Genomic DNA, 24,173 nt, shown 5'->3' with positions numbered 1-24,173 from the left:
CAGTGTAATGAAGGACCACTGACCTGCATCAGTCATTTAAATCTGGCTCATACTAAACTTTCATCACAGTTTGAGCTTGTGAAACATAGAGCCCCAGGAATATCCCTGATCTCTTGAAATAGAGTCAGGGAGGTACAGACTAGGAATCTGTATATTTAATTCCTCAGGTGACTATAATATTGTCAGCTGGGGATTTTTCTAAGATGTTTTAAAAGTGTTTAAAAAGCTACTGGCGTAGAAAATCAATCATTTATTAGTGGGGTCGAATGTATGTTCATTTAAACAAGTTAAACTTATTTCTTTCTTTGAGAATACCAGTAGATTACTCAAGCAAGGGACAGCTGTACAAATCTCAGATCTGGACTTCAGGAAAATACCTAATAAGATGTCTCATGATATCTTTGTGAAGACGGTGGATAAGTAAAGCTGAGGGCAAAAATCAGTTGAGTGGAATATTCAATGTTGTAATGTCTGTACCAAAAAGTTACTAATCAAAGGAATAATATCGTTGTAACCTAGACGTTTTACCTGTAAAATGGTCAGTATAGTTGAAGTTGTATTACAGTGACAACAGAGTCTAATTTCTTTTTCATGCTACATGTTTACTGTTAGTTTGCTGGGGACGCTGATTCACAACATTTTCACTAGGCACCCAAGCTGAAAGAATGTCCACGATTTGGAAAACCTCCGGTGGGACTGGGTAGATAATAGATACAGCAAGTTTTATACTGGCCTAAAGATTGTTTTTCTGTTCTCAACACTTCTGCCACCAAATGTGTGTTTTATTTTTCCCACACTAAACAGTTCTGACACTCACTACCTGGAGTTAGCACTGACCACACACCCCAGGCTTAAGGGCTCAGTCCCACCAGGCTGACTTCTACTTCGGATGCCATCTGTACTTTTGACCAACAAGCAGTAGGTCACGGGTTCCTACAATCCGCTTCTTGAATGGCTCACAGAACTCAGGGAAACAGTTTACTTACTATCACAGTTTTAAGGAATATTATTTTAAAATGTAAACTCGCAAATATTTGCCTTAAAAAACAAAGTTATCATAAAAATATTTTAGATTTCAACAAAATTAAGACTGTAAACTGTAAGCTACTGGCTTGAACAGCTCATGACAGAAATACTAAGTCTGTATATGTTCACTGCCATATTATCAGATACAGATTTTCAAATAACTAAAACATGTTCCCCAAACACATAATTTTATATCATGGACCTCAATGATGGTTTGCATAACAAAGCTGGATTAACAGGATGAAGAATAATATTTTATGCATAGAATTATTTAAAGTAACACTTAAAAAGGGACTAAGATCCTTTATATAGACTCAACTATAAAAACTGGTTTTAATTATTCATAGTTATTTTTGTATGGTATTTTTTAAAAAGGGATAGGACCTGATTTAAATTCATTAAACAAATTGTAAAGCAAGCTTTCTAGAGCATAAATTTCAAATCTTTCCTGATTTGTTTACAACTTGAGGAACTGAAAACTGGATGATAACATTAGAAAACTTTATACTATGGTCAAATATTTCTTACTTATATTTATATACGTGTGTGTATATAAATGTATAGATACATATATATACACAGTGAAGCCTGTCACTTGATCTATAACTCTAAGTTTAAGCTACCCACGAAGAGCTCATTTTAAATTATTAATTTTTTGAGGCCACTAGAATATTTTAATGTCAATTTTGGGAAAAAAAGTTAATAGTGCCTTACTATGGTGATATAGATAGAAACTAGCATATTCAATAATTTAGCAAATAATCTCTCTCAAAGGCAGAAAAAACACACACATAAAGTTTATCTAGAGTTAAGTAAAGTATTTGTTAAAGTTTCTTATATCAGTAAAGAAAATATGGAGAAACTCAGTTGAGCTATTATAAAATTAGATGCATTTGTCAGTGACTGAATTATTAAATTATCAGTAATTGATCACAGACAACATTGTAGAACATTTATAGATACCAAGGAAGGAATCAATCCTTAGCTTTATCCAAATCTATTTTTTCCTTAAAGGTATATACAAAATATAGATGACATCTAATTTGTAAATTATATGATGCAAGAAACTATAGCTAATTAATCATATGCTACAATCTAGATCAAAAAAGACAATGAAAGACAGAAATAATAGAATAAAACTAATCAGCTTAAAATTGCCAAACACAAAAACTCCCATACATGTGTGTAAAAGAACTCTATGCAAACACAAACAGAGGTTTAATAGCATCATGTGTTTCAAAAGAAAAAAGCCTACGTAATTCTATTTAACTATAAACATCATATACATCGACACTGTGAAGGTGCGGCCAAATATCAAGACTATCTACATTAACAGAAATATCACATACATAACAAGGGAGGTTTTCTTTAAGCCAGAAAGAACATATGTGTAACACAGATACAGAAGTCAATTCAACACATTCTCTCTTCCAAGGAGGGGCTATTAATAAACTGAAAACCTATCCAAAGAAGAGGCACCTGATGCTAGTGTCTTACAAAAAATGGTTTTAAAAAAAAATCTAGAAAGGTTTCACTGTTCAGAGACTTAGAAGCATACACAATAACTACCTACAAAACATCTAATGGCTCTTACAGAGATGAATTAGATTTAGGGAACAAGTCCAGTGTACGAACACTACAAAAAGTTGCATCTCACAGCACAGTGGAAAGCACAGACCAACACTCTTCACTAAACAGTGAATGAAAGCTCCACCTTATACATCTTCATATCCTTGCTGTTTGCAGTGTCAAGTAGGCACTCAATTTTAGAAGTACTGCTTTAACTAAATGGAAAAATTAGTACTGAAGTAGAAAAAGACTGTACAGAGGTAGTGCTTTCTTTACTTAACGGTATACTTGTGAGGAATGTTTCTCAAAGTTTCTTTTAGGGAACATTAGTCCCATGATTTATCTATGGTTAAAGGATTACAGGAGAAAATGGAAAATGGCATAGCCCTTGTCCCCAGGTTGGAGATATGAAATGCTCATCAGTATATTAAGGATTTGTGAGAAGCCCTCATTAAAGAAGTCTGTTTAACTCTATTCACTGCTGCCTCTCCAAATTTTTAACCACAGCTCTTTTTTAATGGCATATCTAACAAACATCCCAGGATCTCTTAGTAAATGCTCTTTAAGGTGGAATTATGTATTGGACAGTGTGTTGGGCTAGTAAAAGTCAATTCACATCTGTGTCTTTAAGGAGAAAAGTAAACCTTTCATTTTAAACATTTTCACATACTTGAAACATCATTACTGAAATGTTAAGAAGAGACAAGCAACACCTAAGTAAACTATCTTTGCATCCTAAAGTAATGAGACATATCCTGAAGGGCTTGCAGGACCACCTTTTTCCACTTTTGGTAACTTAGTAGACAGCTGGCTTAGCAGGTCCAAGTGTGCTTAAAAAGAGCAGTCAGATACCAAGCAGTGGGCTGCAAAGGCTCCTCCTTTTCAACAAGGCTACTTTTCCAATCAGGGAGCCTTCATAGGTACAGAGTCACATAGATACTCACCGTACTCCATTCCATAAAAGGGTAGAACACGTCAAGTGTGAAAAGAATGAATACTTTTATGTAAATATGAACTCTACAAGTGTTACCAGGTTTAGCAAATAAAACACAAGATGCCCAGTTATACTTGAAATTCAGAATTACGATAAAGAATTTTTTGTGCAAATATGGTCCATGTAACATTTGGGACATACTTATGCTAAAACATACTTTTTCTCTGAAATTCCATGCTCCATTTCAACTGGCAACCAGCCCCTCCATTAGAAAGTCAGCTACAGACCCTCTGTGCTTAGTCTAAATCATAGGACAAAGAGAGGTCCAGAACTGTGTGTGCTCTACCATTCCCCAGCTTTTGAGGCTTTCCTGAGTGAACACTATTTTATACCTGTATAGCATAGCATTAGTCCATGACTCCTTTGCATGGCACAAGAGAAATAACTGATTTCTTTTTCCCACCATGTTAATCTAGGGTACAACCAAAGACAATATTGAAGAGGAAACATTCCTGAAGGAAGATACAGACCTGAGTTCTTATTCTTACTCTGTCAGTTTTATGTCCTTGGGCAACTATATGTCTCTCTTTAGGCCTTGGTTGTGCTGACTTCAGGAACCATACGGCACTAACATTTTACAATTCCATGATCCTAAGTGAACTAAACTTTGCTTTGTCCTTAGGACCAACTGGAGGTCATGCTTGTCTCTGTCAGAAGCAGAGGAAACAATCTCAAAATTAAAGAAAACCAAGGAACTGGCTAAAAGATGCTCCTTATATTCAACGAAAATCCATTTGTTTCAAAAGAAATGTTGTTACCTTCAGGCTAAAAAGGCACCTTAAATATTTCATAAACAATAGCTGTTATTCATCAACCATATAGTACCAAATCACTTTTATTCCAGACCACTAGAAACAAAAGCAGTTGACTATCTTACTTCCTTGACTCCTATGTGGTACAGCTCTAAGACACCATGAAGCTTTCTGCAAGTTCTATGAAAGGTATCTATGCACAAAGGGCAAAGCCATCTTCTCTAACAGATTCTCCAAACAGTTTGATTTAAATAGCATTTCTCTGCACAAAGTATCTAGAATGCTAATTCATTTTGCCTTCAGCTTAAGTAACTCGCTATTAAAAGACAGCGACAGTAAGAGTTTTTGTCTAGTTAAATACCATGCCTTCATGTAACCCAAATGCCAGCCACTGCTTTCAAATGATTAAAGTCTTGATTACCAACATCTTTAGCACAGCATTAAAGGAATAAACAACTTTAGATTATACAAACAGCTAAGATTGTGACCTTAGAGTTGCCAGTTAAATACAAGAGTCCAGTTAAATATGAAATTCAAATTTCAAATTCCAAAATTGGAATTAAAAATAAAATTATTATTTATTTGAAATTCAAACTTAACTGGGGATTCTGTATTTTTCTTTGCATATCCGGCAATTTTATGTGGGCTACCTAGCGTGAGATCTTTGTCAATTTTCATCTTTTTTATTGCCCCTAATCAAAACACTTGTTTTGATTTTTAATTTTCCCTTAGAGTCAAGGGTTTCTACCTGCTGCAGAACATGAATAGATAAGTAATTTACCAGCCCAATTTTTTTTTAATATTTCTTTGTTTTTAACAAAATCAGGTTCCCACCAATAAAACTGTAGTCTAAAAAACATACAATCTGAAGAGACCAACATTTTACCTACCTGTGGGTAATATACGAGAAGGCCATATAATAAAATATTTCTTTTTTTCACTTCCTTGGCAAATTCTCTAATCTGCACTAGGTTTTCCATTTTCTGACCAAATGGTACTGATTCATAATCAAGAAATTGCACCTGCAAAATAATATAAAAGGTAACAATCAGAGTACCATTCAGTTTCCCTTGAAAAGTATGACATTAAAGAAGCTTAAAACACATATAATATTGAAATTATTTTTATCATTTTATTAACTTCTAATCATTTCAACCCCTAAATACTTAATAAAATGAATCATCCTTTATAAATACAGATATAGTAAACACTAATTGAAAAGTATAAAATGCTAATATTCTATTTCAATTTGTGTCACAGTCAAGTATATTGGTATAAAGAATATATGATTTCATCAATTCTTTCAACTTACTTCCTAATTTGTAATTTGAAGCTAGGCTAGATAGAAATAAATAGGTTAAGAAATTAACAATAACAATAAAATATAAGGGACTGCTTATCCAAATAAAAGTTTTTTAGAAGAATCCCTTTCAAAGTAATAATTGGAATTTAATAATAATCTACTCCTTAAAGTAAATCCAGAAGACTTTTATATAGAATTCTTTTAGCAGTGTTAGTGTTTTAGTTTAGTTAGTTTAGTGACTATTTTTTAAGCATTATTTTTCATTTAAATTTAAGGTCTCAGGGTGATCTGTGCTCTTTTCTACAAACTACTACTACTGAGATGATACAATACTGTCTGTCTTTCATGGGATATAAAAACCTAAATCACAACAATAGCTTCAAAATAACCTATTTAAAATGCAAATGTACATATACAATGAGCATAAAGAAATATGTGTATTCTTTTGCAATATCAAAATTTTAAAACTTAAGAATTATTTGTTCAATTTTGTGTATTTATTAACTAGGAGCATTTTATAATATACTCCACCTTATATACTAATAGTAATCCCTTATACCAATCTTATACTAATCCTTTCCTCTCTGCTCATTCATATGGAAATGTGCTCTTTATGACAACAGACAACAAAACATCTTATTATGTTCTTTCTGTAAAACAAGGGAATGAGAGGGGTTTTTTTTCACCCATTACATTTTGCTTTTCCAGGGAAAATTGCTTATATAACATCCATTTTTAAAGATAATTGAGATAATGTGCAATGTATTTTAATTTAGTAGATATTCAGTAACTTTCTTGGAACTTTTCATTAAATAGTCAGTTGAAAACATATACATACAGCTGCTACCTCTTGAAATCTAAGGTAACAATAAAGCCTTTTTTCCTTAAAAATGTCCAATTCATAAACTAAAAGAACAAAGAAAAGCAAAAAACAATTTTTTTGGAAGATAAAAAGCAGAAAGAATAATTTTCAGGTTTTTCTATCTGCTGAATAGCTGAAGAAAAGACCATGTAACCCTGAAACCCTGGGCTCACCTTCCCCTAAGCTCTGTTTCCCTAAAAACTTATGAAAGTGAAACTTCAGCTTTTTTACCAGGTAGTATTACTTATGGTGAAACTAACTCCTGACTGGTAAACCACACCCAGGCTGGAAGAATTGTGAATGAACTTCCTTCAAAGTAATTCACCTTATAGCCAGGTGTTCCCCTTGCTGGTACCTGGAAGCTAATGACTATCAACTGTTGCAAAAGATGTCAGTCCCTATTTGCAGCTGAAGCCTTCTGAAAGGATGGTTCACATACCACCTTCTGTGATCTCCTTCCCTCACCCCTGAGAAACCAAGGTAGAGGGAGAAGTGGGGAGAAAAAAGCAGCCCCTAAACTCATGTGAGATGATGAGCGCAGGAGCTAAGGCAGAAGACACTCCCACCTCTGCCCTGCCTTTTTCCCTGCCCTGTAGTCTTTCACAAAGTTGGTCAAACTAGTGCTATAAAGGCTTCTACTCTTAGGAGTTTGAACCTAAAATTGCTGTGGTGTGCTTGCTACAAAAAGCAGGCTAATTCCCTAACACTGAGGCAATTTTGGAAACTGCAGTCACGGTATGTATCTGAAGCCAGGGGACAGGCTGAGGGTAACAGTCTCTCTGGAGCCCATATGGCCCGATCACTACATAGCCCCATACCAGCTGGGCTGGGGAACAATACTACTGTTTGGAGTTAAAAGCCTCAGAGGACTGTTTAACTCTTTTAACTGTGTAATTACCTGTACTATTCAGATACCATGAAATGCTAGCGGCCACCTTGCCCAACATACTTTAGGTGAATGGAATGCCCTAGAATTTTGCAATACACAACCTGGGCAACCTTACTACCAGCCTAGATAGATAGCTAGACAGACAGACATTTCTTGTTTAATACAAGTCTTCCTGACAAAATTTGAGTTCAGAAAAATCTTGCACTAAAGTAAGGGAGGTGGGTGGTAGGGAGACGGTTTGTGTAAAACTAGCACAAGGAGCAGAAAAGAAAAGACTGGCAATTATAGCCTGTACAGAAATTTAAAATGCACAGAAATGAAAGAGTGGAAATGCTGGTAATGCATTAATTAGAGAAGGAACGATGACTATGATACAACTGGGAATGAGCTCTGAGCCAGGAAACTGCCAGGAGGGTTGGCCCAGGAGGAAATGCATGCTGCCAGGAGCTGGGGAACCTCTCGGGGAAGTGAGAGCTGGGAGCAGGTACTCATTTTTAATTTTCCTTAAAGAGTGTCCTACAAAAGAGCCTAAAATTAATTTTTTAAATACCAGTTAATTACATTAACTATTAATTGTAAAAATAAATTATAACTCTGGGAGTCTAAAAAAATGGTAAACCTAAAACTCGAGACAAGATTATATTGAAATGAGAACATTCAACAGATAAAGTGTGAATCTTTTTTTTTTTTTGAAGGACAGAAATTAGAGACCTAATTAGAAATTAGAGCTAATTATGTATATTAAAAGTAATGCTGGGGCTTCCCTCGTGGTGCAGCGGTTGAGAGTCCGCCTGCCGATGCAGGGGACGCGGGTTCGGGCCCCGGTCTGGGAAGATCCCACATGCCGCAGTGCGGCTGGGCCTGTGAGCCATGGCCGCTGAGCCTGCGCGTCCAGAGCCTATGCTCCACAACGGGAGAGGCCACAACAGTGAGAGGCCCGCTTACCGCAAGAAAAAAAAAAAAAAGTAATGCTATTTAATTAAAGTTATATACAATTATATTGTATAGTTTCCAAACTTGCAGAGGGGCTAAAGGATTATTTGTATCAATGCAATAAAGCATAGGAGGAAAGTAAAGTAGCAAACAAAACAATTGGCCAACAGCAATAACCAAAAAAGAATAAGCTTGTAGAAAGAATCCCAAATATAAAAATAATAAAGATAAATGTAACACTTTTTAACTCTTTCTTAAGTGACAGATTTATCAGATTGGATTTTTTTAAAAATCTAACTATATGCTAGTTATAATATAAATGTCTAATGAAAACTATCCTGGAAGTATGTACTTTACAGGATAAGACAGTTTTCATTAGACATTTATGTATGTACTGGTATGAAAAGGCATACCATGCAAATACTACCAAAAATGAAGGTTGTAGCAATATAATAGGGTTAAGACGAAAAAAACAAACATTGATACAGATAAAGAAAAACAGTACATAATAAAAAACAAAACTTATAATAACCATAACCTTATTACTAAGAACACAGATTTTAAAACACAAAGCAAAAAAAAAAAGACTGAATTATGAGAAAACAATATCCAAATCCATAAACACAGAGGAATGTTTGACTGCACTTCTCTTAGAAACTAATACATCAGACAAATTTTTTTTTTTTTTTAACATCAAAGGCTTCTGCTTCCAGGGCAGCAGCTGAGTTGAGGGTGTTTCTCTTTCCTCCCAAGGTTATAATTCTATTTCTGTTTTTCTGGCTGTTTCTATCTAGGAAAAGCTGCACACGAGCTGATACAACTTCACATTAAACGGACCTAACTCTTATTTACTAATGAAATAGAAGCTAATTTTTCTTACAGAAACAGATGTTGTAGCATAGAACATCTAGGTTGAACTGAAGGACACGCTACATGTACAATAGTTTTTAAAAGTTCTCACCAAGTCGTGAGATTCTAAACTAGGAATGGAAGGCTTTCACTCCAGCTATAGGTCTGTAAGATTCAACATATCCTAGCTCCTTGAAAAGAAAAAATGTTAACGGCACTCAAAAAAATCAGTAGGTCAATTCTGTTCACCGGAGATTCCACAAATTAAGGAAATAATGCGTAAAAGTGAACTCTGGGCGAACTATTTATATACCTTCAAACTGCCTATTTACCCCATTGTTGACCTTAAACAAAGATGGGTTTATTCATTTGGGATCATCAGAGAATTGTGATTCCGTGTCTGTAACCATGGTGAGCCATGTGCAAATTCTCACACAGCAAGAAAAGGAGAAGGCTTTTATTGAGGGGGAAAGGAAGTTGGAGGGCTGTAGTAAACAAAGAGTCCCTGACTTTCTATTCACTGAGTCTTTGCCAGGAAAGAGGAGTGTTTCTTCTTCCTGTCGGGCTCTGCTATAATCTCAGGGCATGAGAGCTCCCCCTTCTGGTCTCCTAATTCTTTTTAATAGAGGTTTATGTTTATTAATTTTTTCATAGCACCAAACCAAGTACTTAAATTACAGGGAAACTTTAAAACATAAAGTAGTAGAACATAGGAGAATAACACAGCTTTTCTAAATACTTAGTATGTGCTAAATATTATTGTAGCTGACATATGTCACTTTTAAAGAAACAGATACGGATATTGACCTTATGAAATGTATATAATCAGGTTGATAAAATTCGAGCATGAAGAAGTAGGATGCATCTCAAAATTCTCTTTCACCATGTGAGAAAGCCTGATGACATCATAAAAACCGGAAGATAATCTCCAGCAGATGTACTTCCTAATACCAATAACGTAAAATATAAGCATATACATAACACTGTGCTACTAATTTTGAATTCTACAATACATCAGCTACTTATGAGGTCCAGGAAAATATTGAGTTGGTACAATACAATCAACTTTCATTTTAAAAACAGGACAGATTTATACAACTGTAGCAGAAGGTTGCAAAATGGTCATGATAACTCAAGAAATGTAAATGTTTTTGCCTTAATAAACAGTTTGGACAGGATACAAGCACTTGTATCCACTGAAATGTAGCAAAACATTTCATCTAGGTTGAGTTCTGCAGATTTGCTTATAGCTACACCAAATACATATTCTTTGGTCTCTTTTTGCACCATTCACTAATTTACTACATGTAAATTATAAGAAAAACAATATTCCCCAGTTAGGATGCCATTTCTAAATGTTCTTTTTCAGACATACACAAAAAAGATATGGATCTCTTCCTACCCACCCACCCCCAAAAAAAGAATGTAATTTCATCTTTTTCTAAGGTAGCAAATTCACTCCTATAAAATAGTAAACTGCTTAAACATTTAACATGTGGATAACTTCATGGCTTTGTGGGTGGGCGAGGTTTCTGGCACTCAGAGTTTGGAAAAGGCTTCTCTCTGCCTCATGTCTTCTACATTAATTCTACACATGCTTTATATTTGTCTTAGTAACCATTTAATATACCCCCTGGTCCCCAATGAACTCCAATTACTTTTTTATATTATAAAATGTGATTTTTCACTTGTCACTGAGGACAGGTACATTAATTAAAGGACAATAGTTAATATCATGTACAACATTCTTTAAAACATCAGGAATGTTCCATAACACCACATTTAACATTTCTGTCTCATTCCAGAGGCCATGATCACAGGAAGGCCTGAGAAGGGAGTCAGGATTTGCGGTAGAAGGGAAAACAAACTCTTTGTTTATTTGACTAAGAAAGAAGTCAATTTGTGAAGCTTATGTATATATCCAAGTAATGCATTGCTTAATGCCCACCAAAGTAGAAGGAAGGATGGTGAAAATGAAAGTTCTGGTAATTATCAAATAATTGAGTTAGAAAGAATTGGTAGATAGACCAGAGGTTCTTTGAATCCACACAAGAGATACTGCAAAATTATCAACATATGTGTACAGAAAAGTAAATTGTATGAATGAGGCCTAACATCTTCAAAACATCACTTTTCAAAAGAAATATCAGGGGAATCTAAAAATTGATGAAACTGGCCAATACTATGCAAATCAAAGTAAGAGTTTATCTTAAGGATAAAAAAGCCCCAAAAACTTCAGAAAAACTTTCATCTCACTTCAACTACTTATGAATTACATGGATTTTATTAACGAAAATTAATTTAATAAATTGTACTTCTAAAAAGAAAAAAAGAACAAGCTTTTAATATTAAATCCCTTTGTTTTAGAACAAGTTTAAATCAATGCCATCATGAAATTCAACTCATAATTCTGATGAATAGAAACTAAGTTTTAAGCTATCATGGAAACTGAGAGCAAATGCCTAACAACTCATTTGTAAATCTTAACAAAATAAAATACCAGCAAAGGTAGTAGGTTGGGAAATAATGGCATTTAATAAAAAGTAGTAAATAAAATAGTACTTTGCATTAAAATATCAACCATAGAAAATGTTTAAATGTTTCTATTGATTCAAAGAATTAAAAAGTAAATGAGTTTTACAGTACCAGTAAAAATGTTACATTTGTATATACTTTTTTTTTTCAGATCCTTATTTAAAAGATCAAAGTAATGGAATGAGAACTTCATGTTTTAATAATTTTTCTTTGTCTTTAATTTTTGTCAATTTGATTACTATGTGTCTCGGCGTGTTTCTCCTTGGGTTTATCCTGCCTGGGACTCTCTGCACTTCCTGGACTTGGGTGGCTATTTCCTTTCCCAAGTTAGGGAAGTTTTCGTCTATAATCTCTTCACATATTTTCTCGGGTCCTTTCTCTCTTCTCCTTCTGGGACCCCTATAATGTGAATGTTGGTGCATTTAATGTTGTCCGAGAGGCTGTCTTCATTTCTTTTCATTCTTTTTTCTTTATTCTGTTCCGCAGCAGTGAATTCCACCATTCTGTCTTCCAGGTCACTTATCCGTTCTTCTGCCTCATTTATTCTGCTCTTGATTCCTTCTAGTGTATTTTTCATTTCAGTTATTGTATTGTTCATCTCTGTTTGTTTGTTCTTTAATTCTTCTAGGTCTTTGTTAAACATTTCTTGCATCTTCTCCATCTTTGCCTCCATTCTTTTTCCGAGGTCCTGGATCATCTTCATTATCATTATTCTGAATTCTTTTTCTGGAAGGTTGCCTATCTCCACTTCATTTAGTTGTTTTTCTGGGGTTTTATCTTGTTCCTTCATCTGGTACATAGCCCTCTGCCTTTTCATCTTGTCTATCTTCCTGTGAATGTGGATTTCGCTCCACAGGCTGCAGAATTGTAGTTCTTCTTGCTTCTGCTGTCTGCCCTCTGGTGGATGAGGCTATCTAAGAGGCTTGTGCAAGCTTCCTGATGGGAGGGACTTGAGAACTTCGTATTTTAAACAATCAATAGAAAAACCGAGTATTACTTTAAAACATGTAAAAGAATCATAAAATGAACATTTTTCAGATTATTTCACAAGATTGACTCTCTTATAAGGACATAACTCTGCCACTGTTGTATTCTGCTATTAATACAATTATCTAAAGCATTATTTATGTACAACTACAATTAACTTAAGTAACATCTGTATCGTCTGTAACAAATTTTAGAACCAAAAGTTAAAAGCAATCCCAATATGAAGCACTGATTTGTTTAGCTACTATTATCTGAAACATTTAACTCTGTATTTATTTATTTACTTATTTTTCTGTTTGAGAAAACTCTGAGAAAAACTGTCAGAGAAAACAAATCACTGAAGAAGTTACAAAACACAGGTGTGTGATTCTTCACTGAGTTTAGTATATAATCTTTACAGATTTTAGTGTTGTTAAAATTTCATCTTACATGATAAAATGTATTACTGCTATTATTATTAAGGATGTCTGCAGGCCATTTAGATCAGCATTTTCTGATTTTTTTAAAAAACAGGTATTTTTGGAGTTCACAAGTAAAGACGCTCTATGCATTGGGGCAAACCACTACAAAAGTCCATTATAACACTTTGAATTTCTAAGGATAACTGATTCTGTTTTAATGTACTTACACTTGTAAGTGAAAATGTCAAGGCAAATTCAAGTCAATAAACATTTCTGAATGCCTACACAAGCTGTCTTGAAAAAGGGGAAAAGACTCTGAGCACACGAATGTAAAGGAAGGATTCCAAGACAAAATATTGTCACTCACACTTTAAGGATAATAGGAGTCAAGCAAGCAAGCACTAGAAGAATGGAGTCTCAGGTAGAAAAACTCACCAGAGTAAACACAGATGTGTCAGGTAACACAGTACATGTGCAGAACTATAGTGGTTCAGTATTACCAGAGGGCAAATTGCTCAGTGAAGAAAGAAGAATAAGGATGATAAAATTAAGCAAGAGCCAGAACAGCCCAAGGCTTTATGATCTGACTGAGCTTTGTCCAGGAGGGGATGAGGAGTGTCTAGAAGGTTTAAATAATGACAGGGTTCAGGGCAGGCCACCCCCAAATATACCACTTTGACATACTGATTGTTTTGAATTAAAGTTACTTGAGAAACAGTGGGTACAAGGACACTCTGAGCCTCCTTTATGTCCCACCGAAAGCAGGAAATAAGTTTCCATGTGGAAGCCACCCTCCCTGTACCAGGAGGTAAACAGACATTCTTACGGCCAGAGACAGGGAATTCAGGGCCGAGAAGTCTGTGTAAACACACTCTGCTTAGTTTCTTCACTAATTAGTACTGAAGCCTAAGTTTCTCTGTCTAAAAGGGTATATCAACAGGCTGCTTTGATTACTCTTGGGTACCTTTGCACATACAAAATTAAATTTTTTTTTCTCCTGTTAATCTGCCTTGTATCAATTATTAGACCAGCCAAAAGAACTTAGAGGGGTAGAGGAAAATTTTTCCCTTCCTGACAATGAGAGTAACATAGTAGATTTGCAATTAGCAAAACCTGTTATAGTGGCTGTGATGAGGTCAAAACTGAAAACAAAAGAGACACTTTTGGGAGGGATGGTTCTTGTAAGGAAGAAGATGATTACAAACTTTTTAAACTTCATGCACTTAAACATTCCTGTCAAAACATAGGAATAATGAAAATCGGATGTAAAAATGTAGGAAATGGCACACAAGCAATACTTTAAATCATGAGACTGATGACCCAGAGAGTATACGTCTATTAAAGAATGTCTAACAGATATTTTAGTAAAGGTACTAAGTAACTGTGGCAAACAGATCATTTCAGATTGACAATTTAAGCCAAAGTTCGAGAACCTATGGCCCATGAGTCAATCCAGGCTCCTGCCTGTTTTCTGTGAATGAAGTTCTATAGAAACACAGCCACACACGTTCTCTGACATCCTGTCTATGGCTGCTTTTGCACTATAGCAGAGTGGAATAGTTGCGACCAAGACCATGGTCGATGAAGTCTGAAGTATCCATTATCTGGCCCTCTACAAGAACAATTTGACACCCCTAATATAAAAAATTTATCTCAGATCCAGGGAGAGAAAACGGCCTCAATTATCTCTTGTAAAATGAGAGCATTCTACTAAACGATTTTTCAGACTCTTTTCTTCAACAATCTATTGTTACTTGAAAAGGGCAAGTATTGACATCCCTCATCAATGTCATGTGATAAAGTGAAATGAGCACAGCGCTTATTCTTGAACTGAGGATAACAGCATCTATGATAATCAACTCTTAGGATTGCTCTGAGGATTAAATAGGATTATTTACTTTAAAAGAAAGGATAGTGACTCATTATGTCAAACATTCAATGAATGTCTGTTATTACTAACATTAACATAATTATACTAATAATATGCATTAGCAGGCCACATTTGGGGTTGGGGTGGGGTTGAGAATTATAAATGTCGTGAGAGCTGCATTTCTTACAAATGGGAAGAACAAGAAACAGAAGATCAGTTATATTTTCATTGGTTGAGCAAAAATCCTACAACTCAGTTATTACCATAAACACACTGAATTTTTTCAGAAGACATTTATAGTTCTTTCTCAAATGATCTAGAAATGGGTATAATACTCAGAGTACTCAGAAGAGACAGGCAGACTTAACAGTCCTGTCATTCCCAAATAAGAATTTTCCACTACTTACACTAGGATTATCTTGGCAACACCTGTTGCATTCTACCTTAGCAGGTACCAGTGAATAAAGTATCCCAGCATTTGAGTAGAATAAGTATAAACTTCAAAATCCCATAAAATAAAACCTGTGGTGCCTGGAAAACTGAATCATGCTATACTTTTCGAAAGTGTCACGTATAAACTTATTGCAAGGAGGGTTCAAGCCAAAGGATGTTTGGAACAAGAAGCTTTTTGCACTAATTCCATCACCTTTCCATTCTTTCAATAAAAGAAAGTTGAGTTTCCAGAAAACTGCCCAAGTAATCTATTTTTAGGTAGCTATAAATTTTTATCCTAAGGGAATAGTGCTTGGGCTTGGAATATTCTTACCATCTTCCTGTCTGCTAATGACTCAAACCATGGACAAGATTTGTTTTACTGTTTTTGTTTTTTCTCAGAATGTGTAGCATTAGTACAGAGAAAATTTTGTAAAAAACATGATCCATCATACAAACACTATATAACTTGGCAAAGCATTATAATATGAAAGGTATTTTAAATTGTGCTTATACCTAGAATTCTATTAAAATTCAATTATTAAGGAGGCCTTGGAGGCATGTAACTTGCCTTTCCAAGTATAGGTTTTAGGATAAAAACTTCTGTTCAAACACACACACACACATAAAACACCAACACACAAACGCCTAGAAAGCTTTTGGATATGAGTGAAATCTTTCTAATTATTTCTGCCAACAAGTTCACGATAATCATCTGCCTATTCAGCTTTCAGAAACAAACCATAAAGATCCTTCTCTAATGTTGCCTATTTTGCTATTATGCACCCAATTTCACAAAACATAAAATCAGAGATTATGCTTCCTCTCTTATTAAATGAAGCACTAAATCTTGGTACTTCTATCTCTTAAATATATCTTGGTTCTAGCCATTTCTGCACATTCACTATAAAACTACCCTAGTCCTAGCCACCACCATTATTTCTTAGACTACTGCAAGAGCCTCTAAATGAAATCAAATGCATCAAGGAATCCCTCTGGATCACTTTAGTCCATTCTCTGTGTTGCATCCAGAATGATGTGTAAAATGCAAAGCTGATCACATCAATTTCTACTGTGCAGTACTCCTTTACAGAGTTCAAACTTCGAAGGCCCACCTTGACCTAGACCTGTGCAGTTCTCACCTTAACTCTCCCCAATGTGTAATTCGTTCTCTCTGTTTCAGATACACTGGCTCTTTCCAGTTCTAACCATCCTATGTGCTACTCTTTCCAAATAGAAATGCTATTCCTCTTACTCCTCATAGACTCAGACCCCACTCAGCCTTCCAAATTTCAGCTTTCTCCCTTATACTTAAGAAGATCTATCCTGATATTCTAATTCCAGGCTAAACTGCCCCTTTCTCAAACAGACCTAATTACAGTTCTTACCTTAGGGTGGTGGAAAGAAGGGACAGATAGTGACCAGAGTCCTCTGACCTCCCAACCACTGCATCACTTCTCATCTTTTAATTAAGCTCATATTATTAAGAATCTTCATTTACAAAAACAAAATTAGCTAAATAAAATTATTTCCTTACTTCAGATCAAGATATGAAAATCTGGAAAATTAGCACATATGGAAATGCCTCATTCTTCTAAAGTAAGATGTAGTTTAAAATGTATTACATTATGAAATACGTTACATGTATGTCAAAATACCTGACACACAGATGTTCAGTAAATGCTATATGAATTTATATTAAGCAATTAATTAGATAATGAAGAGACTAGGATAGTTCCCTGTAAAGTGCTAACTAGACAGCACCTAAAGTAAGTTTAAGATGAATTAGTAAGAAACAGCATTGGTGTGAGTTTTAATGATTAATAAATCATTTTCAGAAGGCAGGACCTGGCTACACATGGAAGGATAGATTTCTCAGGAAATGGGAGAAAAATTAATCTTGCAACTGTTGTTAGAGAGAAAAAAAAGGGATAAATGCAAAAAGGGAAGAGCTAGACTTAACGCAATAAAACCCAGCCTATGAAAGAGGAGGATAAATAAGAAAGAGGTAAACACAAGAGAAACCATTTTAAAAATCCCATGAGTCTTGTGATAAGGATTAAAGTACAGAAAGGTGTCAAAAATTGCTCAAAAAAGGAATATCCTACCACCTGATTCATATTGAACATGACTGTAATCATCTAAATTGCTCTACTATATCTTTATGTAAAAGACATCGTCGTGGATCATATAAAAGTAAAAAGACATCACAGAATTTTGTAGTATAGACAATATTTTTAGAAAGAGAAGCCACTTAGATGCAATCAAGAACATCCTGCTCTTTTATAGATAAAAATTCTGACCTAAAGTTCAGAGACAGGAAATAACTTGACAAGGTTAGCAGGTGTGTTACTTGCACACACCTAGTACCTATACCTTGAATCCCACTCCAGGTTCACATCCTTACCTTGCCAAAGATCTCCTAAAACGTTAAATAGCCAATTCTTTCTATTCAACACCTCCTTTACAAAAATAGAATTTTGTTTTCTCCATGAAGTAAAATCCTTTTAGATATTATAAACAAAGTCAGGCTTAGCTATGTTCATATTAACATATATATTTCTAATAAATTACAGACGTATAACATGTAATTTTAGAATAATAAACGGTACTGAAAATATATTTAGTCCGATCTTTGTAAAGAAATAGCATGACATAATTAAGCTAAGGGCCATTTCCACTGTTTAAAACAGAATCCAGTGCACAAAAAAAATCTAATAAAGGAAATCCCGACATAATTTTTAAAAACGGAATGACCAAACCAATTGTTTATTTCCTTTTCTAGGGCTAAAATTCATGTAAGCCACTTAACAAAGGAGGCTATTTTCATTTATTTTGCCTCCTATTCATTTCATGTTAAATTTTATAAACTGATTTGCTAGGACAGCACTGGCAAATAAATTCACAAACAACTTTGTTCATCTGACCAAGTTTAGTAAACTACTTAAAATAGAAAATTAGTGATTCCAAACTCCATGCTTAATCAAGAAAAAAAAATTATTCTGAAAACAGAGAAAAAGTTCTCTGGAATTCATTCTATTTGTACACCCATTAGAACATCATTCTATCTGAAAATAAATAACCTTTATTCATTAAAAGAAAGACTATCAGAAGGTATGTCCTATGAGAATCAGTTCTTTACACATCGTCAGTTACATGTCCATCACAATTAATCTTAGGGAATTTCTATATCCCACAACACAAACTTTCTAGTAACCATTTAGCCGGAAGCAAAGATCTCCTAAAACTTAAAAAAGCAGTCAATTCTTTCTACTCAACACCTCCTACAAGAATGACTTCATCATTCCTCATCTTTGTGTTAGATATGAATCCCTTAGTGACTGAAAGGGCAAAAAGGTTCCAAAGGTATTTTAAACCAATATTTACTTAGATTTTATTACTGATTTAGGCAGGAAATACCTGAGACTTACTATATGAGAAGAAAACAAATGAAAACATTTGTAGAATTTTGTGGAAGTGATTGCATTTCTTCCACTGAAGCTGTGTACAAACATGAAAGAGAGAACTTTAAAGTATCTTAAGTGATGACATCACAGACGTTTAACATATAATAAAGTTATAATTTTCTAAGGGAAAAATCAAGGTATCCATAAGGCTACAATAGCAACATGGTTGAGATAGGAATAGAAGAGGGAATGGGGCCTAATCCCTTGGTCATTCATTGGCTATTAAACACTCACATACACACACACACACACACACAATATCCATTCAAAAATAAATGTAAATAAACTAGGACCTGAAACATTCATAGTTGACCCTTGAACAATATGGGGGGTTAGGGGCACCAACCCTTTGCACAGCTGAAAATCCACGCATAACTTACAGTCAGCCCTCCGAATACACGATTCCTCCTCCATCCCACAGTTCCTCAGCATCTGTGGATTCAACCAACTAGGATCCTATAGTACTATGGTATTTACTACTAAAAAAAATCTACCTATAAGTGGACCTGCGCAGTTCAAACCAATATTGTTCTAAGGTAAACTGTGCCCCATAAAGAGTAAACCCAATATGGAAGCAGTAAGAATTATGATAGGAAGCGCTCTCTTTTTTGGTCTTATAAGAATTTTGCCTTAAAAACACACTTTCTTAGTCCAGTAGGAATAAGGTTAACAGAATGAAATGTATAGAACAAGAAGTTAAAGGGAAAAATACACATGCTGGGTTCTGTTAAGAAATTTAACAGGACCACAGATTTTTATAACTTAAGTTCAATAAAGGCTCAGTACCCTGTGAAGCTAAAGAAAGAAACCATTAGCACTTAAAAGAAGGAATCAATGTGTTTTCCCAATTGTCATTTGTTCTTTATTAGGAAGAAATTTTAAACACATATATATATGTATATGTGTATTTTTAATCTCTTTCCATCTTATTATTTAACACATTCATGAGAGCATAAGAGTAACAAGTGTATATGATAAACTGCACATTGGATTGATTCTGTTCCTGGCTCTGCCACTGGTGAGTGTGGAACCTTCTGGAAACAATTTACATCTCTGTGACAGTTTCCCCAGATGTGAATGTATCAAGTGTCAATTGATGGTGGTTTTCCATTTTTTTTATTTGCTGACATGTTCAAATATTAAACATTTTGAAGTATTTTAAAGATCATGTATTCTGATCTATTATGTCAATAAACTACTTTCCTGTAACTAGAACTAAATTAGGCACTTTTGAAGGTTTATTTATGTTTTTCAAAGCATTAAAATTCCATATGGGAATTTCTGTTTTTTGCTTAAGTAAATTCATGAAAAGATTCCTATCTCTCCTAAAGCACCAATAAAATTATTGTCTACATTGTCAGGGGAAATTAGAGCTCTTGGATAATTATCCAGATAATTACTGTAAAATTATTTTGCTGTGGAAAGTGATAAACTATTTTATCAAGTAAAATTAAAGAATCTGCTTCATTTCTCAGTTTTTAACTTCCACTTAAATTTGTGGTCAATTTCTTTCTGCTTTTAAAAATTAAACTTTTGGTGCCTATTATATGAATCAGCTATGCTCACTGAATAAGTAAGAATATACTGTCCATTATCTCATCTGATAGTAGTACTAAAGAATATTTTGTGGAAATCTTGCCAGATCCAAAAAAAGTAGAAACTCTATTTTGTTTTCTGGACCTGGAAAGTATTTTTTGACAGTTTTACATTTGATTTTAGATAATCTTGGATGGAAAACAGCTACACTTAGCTTTGTCTTCTGAAAATCTCCTCCATTACCAGGGAAAAAACACTTCTCTGATCATTAATTTCTAAGCAAAGACAACCTACGATTCAGACTCTTAACACTTTTGTGTCTTGTACAATTTAAATAGAAGCCTATGGGGTTTTTTTGGAGTGATTTTTATATCAGAAACTTTATGAATTTACCTTTTACTATTCTAATAGATCTCAAATACTGTCTTTTCTAAATATTTGTTTATCATTACTTAAGTAGTGAACAAAAATATTTATCATTACTTTAGTGAAAAAAACAAATAATAGAAAATAGTAGAAAACAGAAAACTGAACATGTCCCATGTTGATAGTTATTGTATCAGATGATTCCAAAAGAGTTTTCAGATGACCCTCTTGCTGCAATCTGGAAAAGGTGCTAGCAGTACTATACACCCCCTGGTAACCACAAGAACGACAGGCTAAAAAAAACTTCAGTCAACTCGGGATAAAAACTTGGCTCCTTGATAACTTACGTGATAGACTAAACAGCATCAAAAATCACATCTGAAAAGCATTCTTAAACATAATTCTTATACAACTTTACGAAAGAAAGCATTGGCCTTTAATGTTTATAAGGTTTTTCTTGTTAAAAAAACACAAAGTGATCTAAATTTTTTAAATTCCTTCATGCCAACCAGTTTCTAGTTTTAAAAAGGCTTTTTTTTTCTTTCAAGTAGAGACTAGTCTAGTACAAGGTGTGATTGCTATCCAAATATGTGTTCCCAAAGGCTCACAGTTGAAAGATTGCATACAATAACAAACGTCATCCTAAGCCACACAGATGCACTGAGAAACAGAATACTTAAACAGTGACCCCACCCAACTATCTCTCCTCACTTTAATGCTAGCACCTATTTTATCATCCGTCAGTCTCCAGCTGACTACGGAAATTTGGAAAGTTCTGATAACTCATTATAACTACAATTAAGTTATACCTACCAAAACAGAAGATTTTTTAAGTTGATCAAATTAACATTGATAAATTCCTTAAATCATATTCAACATCATCAAGAATTAAGAAGCAGGCAAAATGAGACTACTTAAAGTACATAAAAAGAATATAAGAATGATGACCAAATAGATAGTCCAAAAAGGTATTTTGAACATAGTAATAAAGAATATTTCTTACAAAACTAAAAATAACCAAAAATATTTTCGCAAAAATGACCAGTTGAAATGAAGCATGTCACGACATATTATCATATAAATGTCTACAAGATCATTCAAAAAAGTTTATTTTTGCAAACATAAGCTAAATTTTAAAAATAGAAGATAAAATTATTTTAATAAATATCTTAGTTCTTCTAAAATAAAATCCCAATTATTTGTCCTACTTCTCATGCTAAAATTTTGTTCCTTTCTCTACATGGATCTTAAAGCAGTAGCCTCTACCTATGCCAGTTTATCTCAGATAACAAAAACCTCCTGCACTAAGTACTTCCTAACCCATTTTGCTTTCATAAAATCCAGGGAGAAGTTGATCTCTGATCTTTGAACAACCAAGAATCCTACAGAACCCGAACTAAAACCTAAGTATCCTAAATACCTAGAACCCAGCACCATTAACCATCCATTCCTTTAGTAGTTAGCTCCCTCCAAGGTGTAAACACTCCAGAATGAACTTGAAAGTCACACGTACCTTCTGAATGACTACTGAATGACAGCTAACCAGGGTATTCCAAAATATTTTTCTGTATCTACGTAAGAATATAACAGAAGAGATATGTGGGCTTCATCAATACTGTAGTCCTGACATTAATTTTTTAGCACTGAGAACATGATCTAATGTTTTCGTCAAACAAACGCCCCAGCTAAACTGACTTTCAGTCCCATTTCTTCTGAATATTTGTCCTTGTAGAGTAAAACATGACGACACTGCAAATGAGGGCCTTAACTAAATACCCTCTGAGTTGAAAAAACCCTCACAAACACCTACTCAACCACAATTTTCCTTTTCATCTGACTGATTCCTACCAAGCCTTCCTCTCTTCAGATGGACTGAAAATCAAAGTTGATAAACCATGGCATAGGAAAAAGGACCACTGTACTGCATGTCAGCCAAGAAAAAATAGGCCTGTGAACATTTACAATACATGCGTTCAATAACTATTGGATCACATAATCCCAAAATAAAAATGGAGGTACTTTCCTATGACTCAGATGTCACTTTGGATTTATTTTCTGATGAATAAAATCTACCTGTTGAGGGAAGCAAATGAACAGACGCTTCTCAGAATTTAGAAGTGCTTTAAAAAGGCTTATTTAAAAAAAAAAAAAAATCCCCCATGGTAGGGTCCTTTTTGTCTTGGCTCAATCTTCTAGAGAAGTAATTCAGATAGAAGCAAAGTAAACACACCATAGCCTCAGAGCTATCTGATTCACATAATATCTTTTCAATTACATATATATGTATACATGTCTGCATAGGTATTCGTACTTTCATATCCACACACTATATGTGTATGCACTGTTCCCACTTAACTAATGTAAAAATTGTGTCCCCAGATATCTAGACTCAACTTTAAGTCTTTTATCCTACACTATATTTTCCACACAACTATTTATTTGGGGAATATTTGAATGATTCTGCCAAATTTTAAGTCACAGGGAAACTGAAATGGCCTTTTGGCAATTTGGGGGTAAAGTAGCATCAGAAGGAAAAAAAAAGATGAAGGCTTTACACAACCATTTATAGGACAATTAAAAAATCCAGAGACAATTTACTTGACTCTCAATCCAACAAGGCAGTATTCTTTACCTTGCCAGTGATTTGTTCCACCCCAAGGATACAGATTCCAGATATGTTCTAGAGATATTTTCCTATTAAGTTTAATAATAACCCTAATAATCACCACACTGATTCTACCTCTGTAATGGGAAAATAACAGGTAGACAAGTATTAACTATAGAGTGACAACTCTCCAGTTTAAAGTGAACATTTTACAGGTTTTATAGCATATTGACTTAGCGTATACTGACTTATAATAATACTATTCTAAAACTAGTTCTCGTAGACACTTCCTTCCTAACTAGAGGATTGTCCATCTTTTCCCTTAGTTTAATACAGAACACTAGGTAGCCAAAAAAAAAGAATGAAAATCTGGCATTTACTAGGATATGTGAAATGGAACTCTACAGGAGTCAACAGAAAACTAAATGCAAATATTTATGGAAGCAATGCAAAGGACTGAACTTGAGATACAATAGTAACAATAAACTACAAGAACTAACAGTTTAAAAATGCTGTGTGTGTGTATGTATTTGGTGAAGAGAAGCAGAGGAAAGGGGTAGAAGGAAAATTCATTGATGACACAGATTCCCACCTGCATGCCTGCCACAACTATACTGCCACTAAGAGAAGTCAACTGATGGGGAATGTGCTTCTGGGAGAGATCTGACATGCTAGGTGTGAGAAGATAGTCAAGTACTCAAATGGAAGTACCTGATAAAATGCTGAACAATGTAGGACTGAAGCTCAGGAATCAGATTAGAGCACCATCAGTGAGCTTTGGTTCGTCTCATCCAAAT

General features: G+C 34.4%; 1 protein-coding gene across 2 annotated transcripts in view; it reads right to left on the bottom strand.

Moving 5' to 3' along the window:
* Positions 1–24,173, bottom strand: part of CRPPA (CDP-L-ribitol pyrophosphorylase A) — a gene marked incomplete at its 5' end in the record, with an annotated part of 300,046 nt that overhangs the window by 116,618 nt on the left and 159,255 nt on the right. For both annotated transcript variants that reach the window (XM_082846264.1, XM_082846265.1), the window contains one exon: positions 5,232–5,363. In XM_082846264.1, the coding sequence (XP_082702390.1) occupies positions 5,232–5,363 (132 nt within the window). The remainder of the gene's footprint in view (positions 1–5,231; positions 5,364–24,173) is intronic.

The sequence above is a fragment of the Leucopleurus acutus genome (assembly GCF_964270905.1).
Source record: "Leucopleurus acutus genome assembly, chromosome: 9".
In the NCBI taxonomy this organism is placed as follows: Eukaryota; Metazoa; Chordata; class Mammalia; order Artiodactyla; family Delphinidae; genus Leucopleurus; species Leucopleurus acutus.
This window is presented reverse-complemented; position numbering and strand designations above follow the sequence as displayed.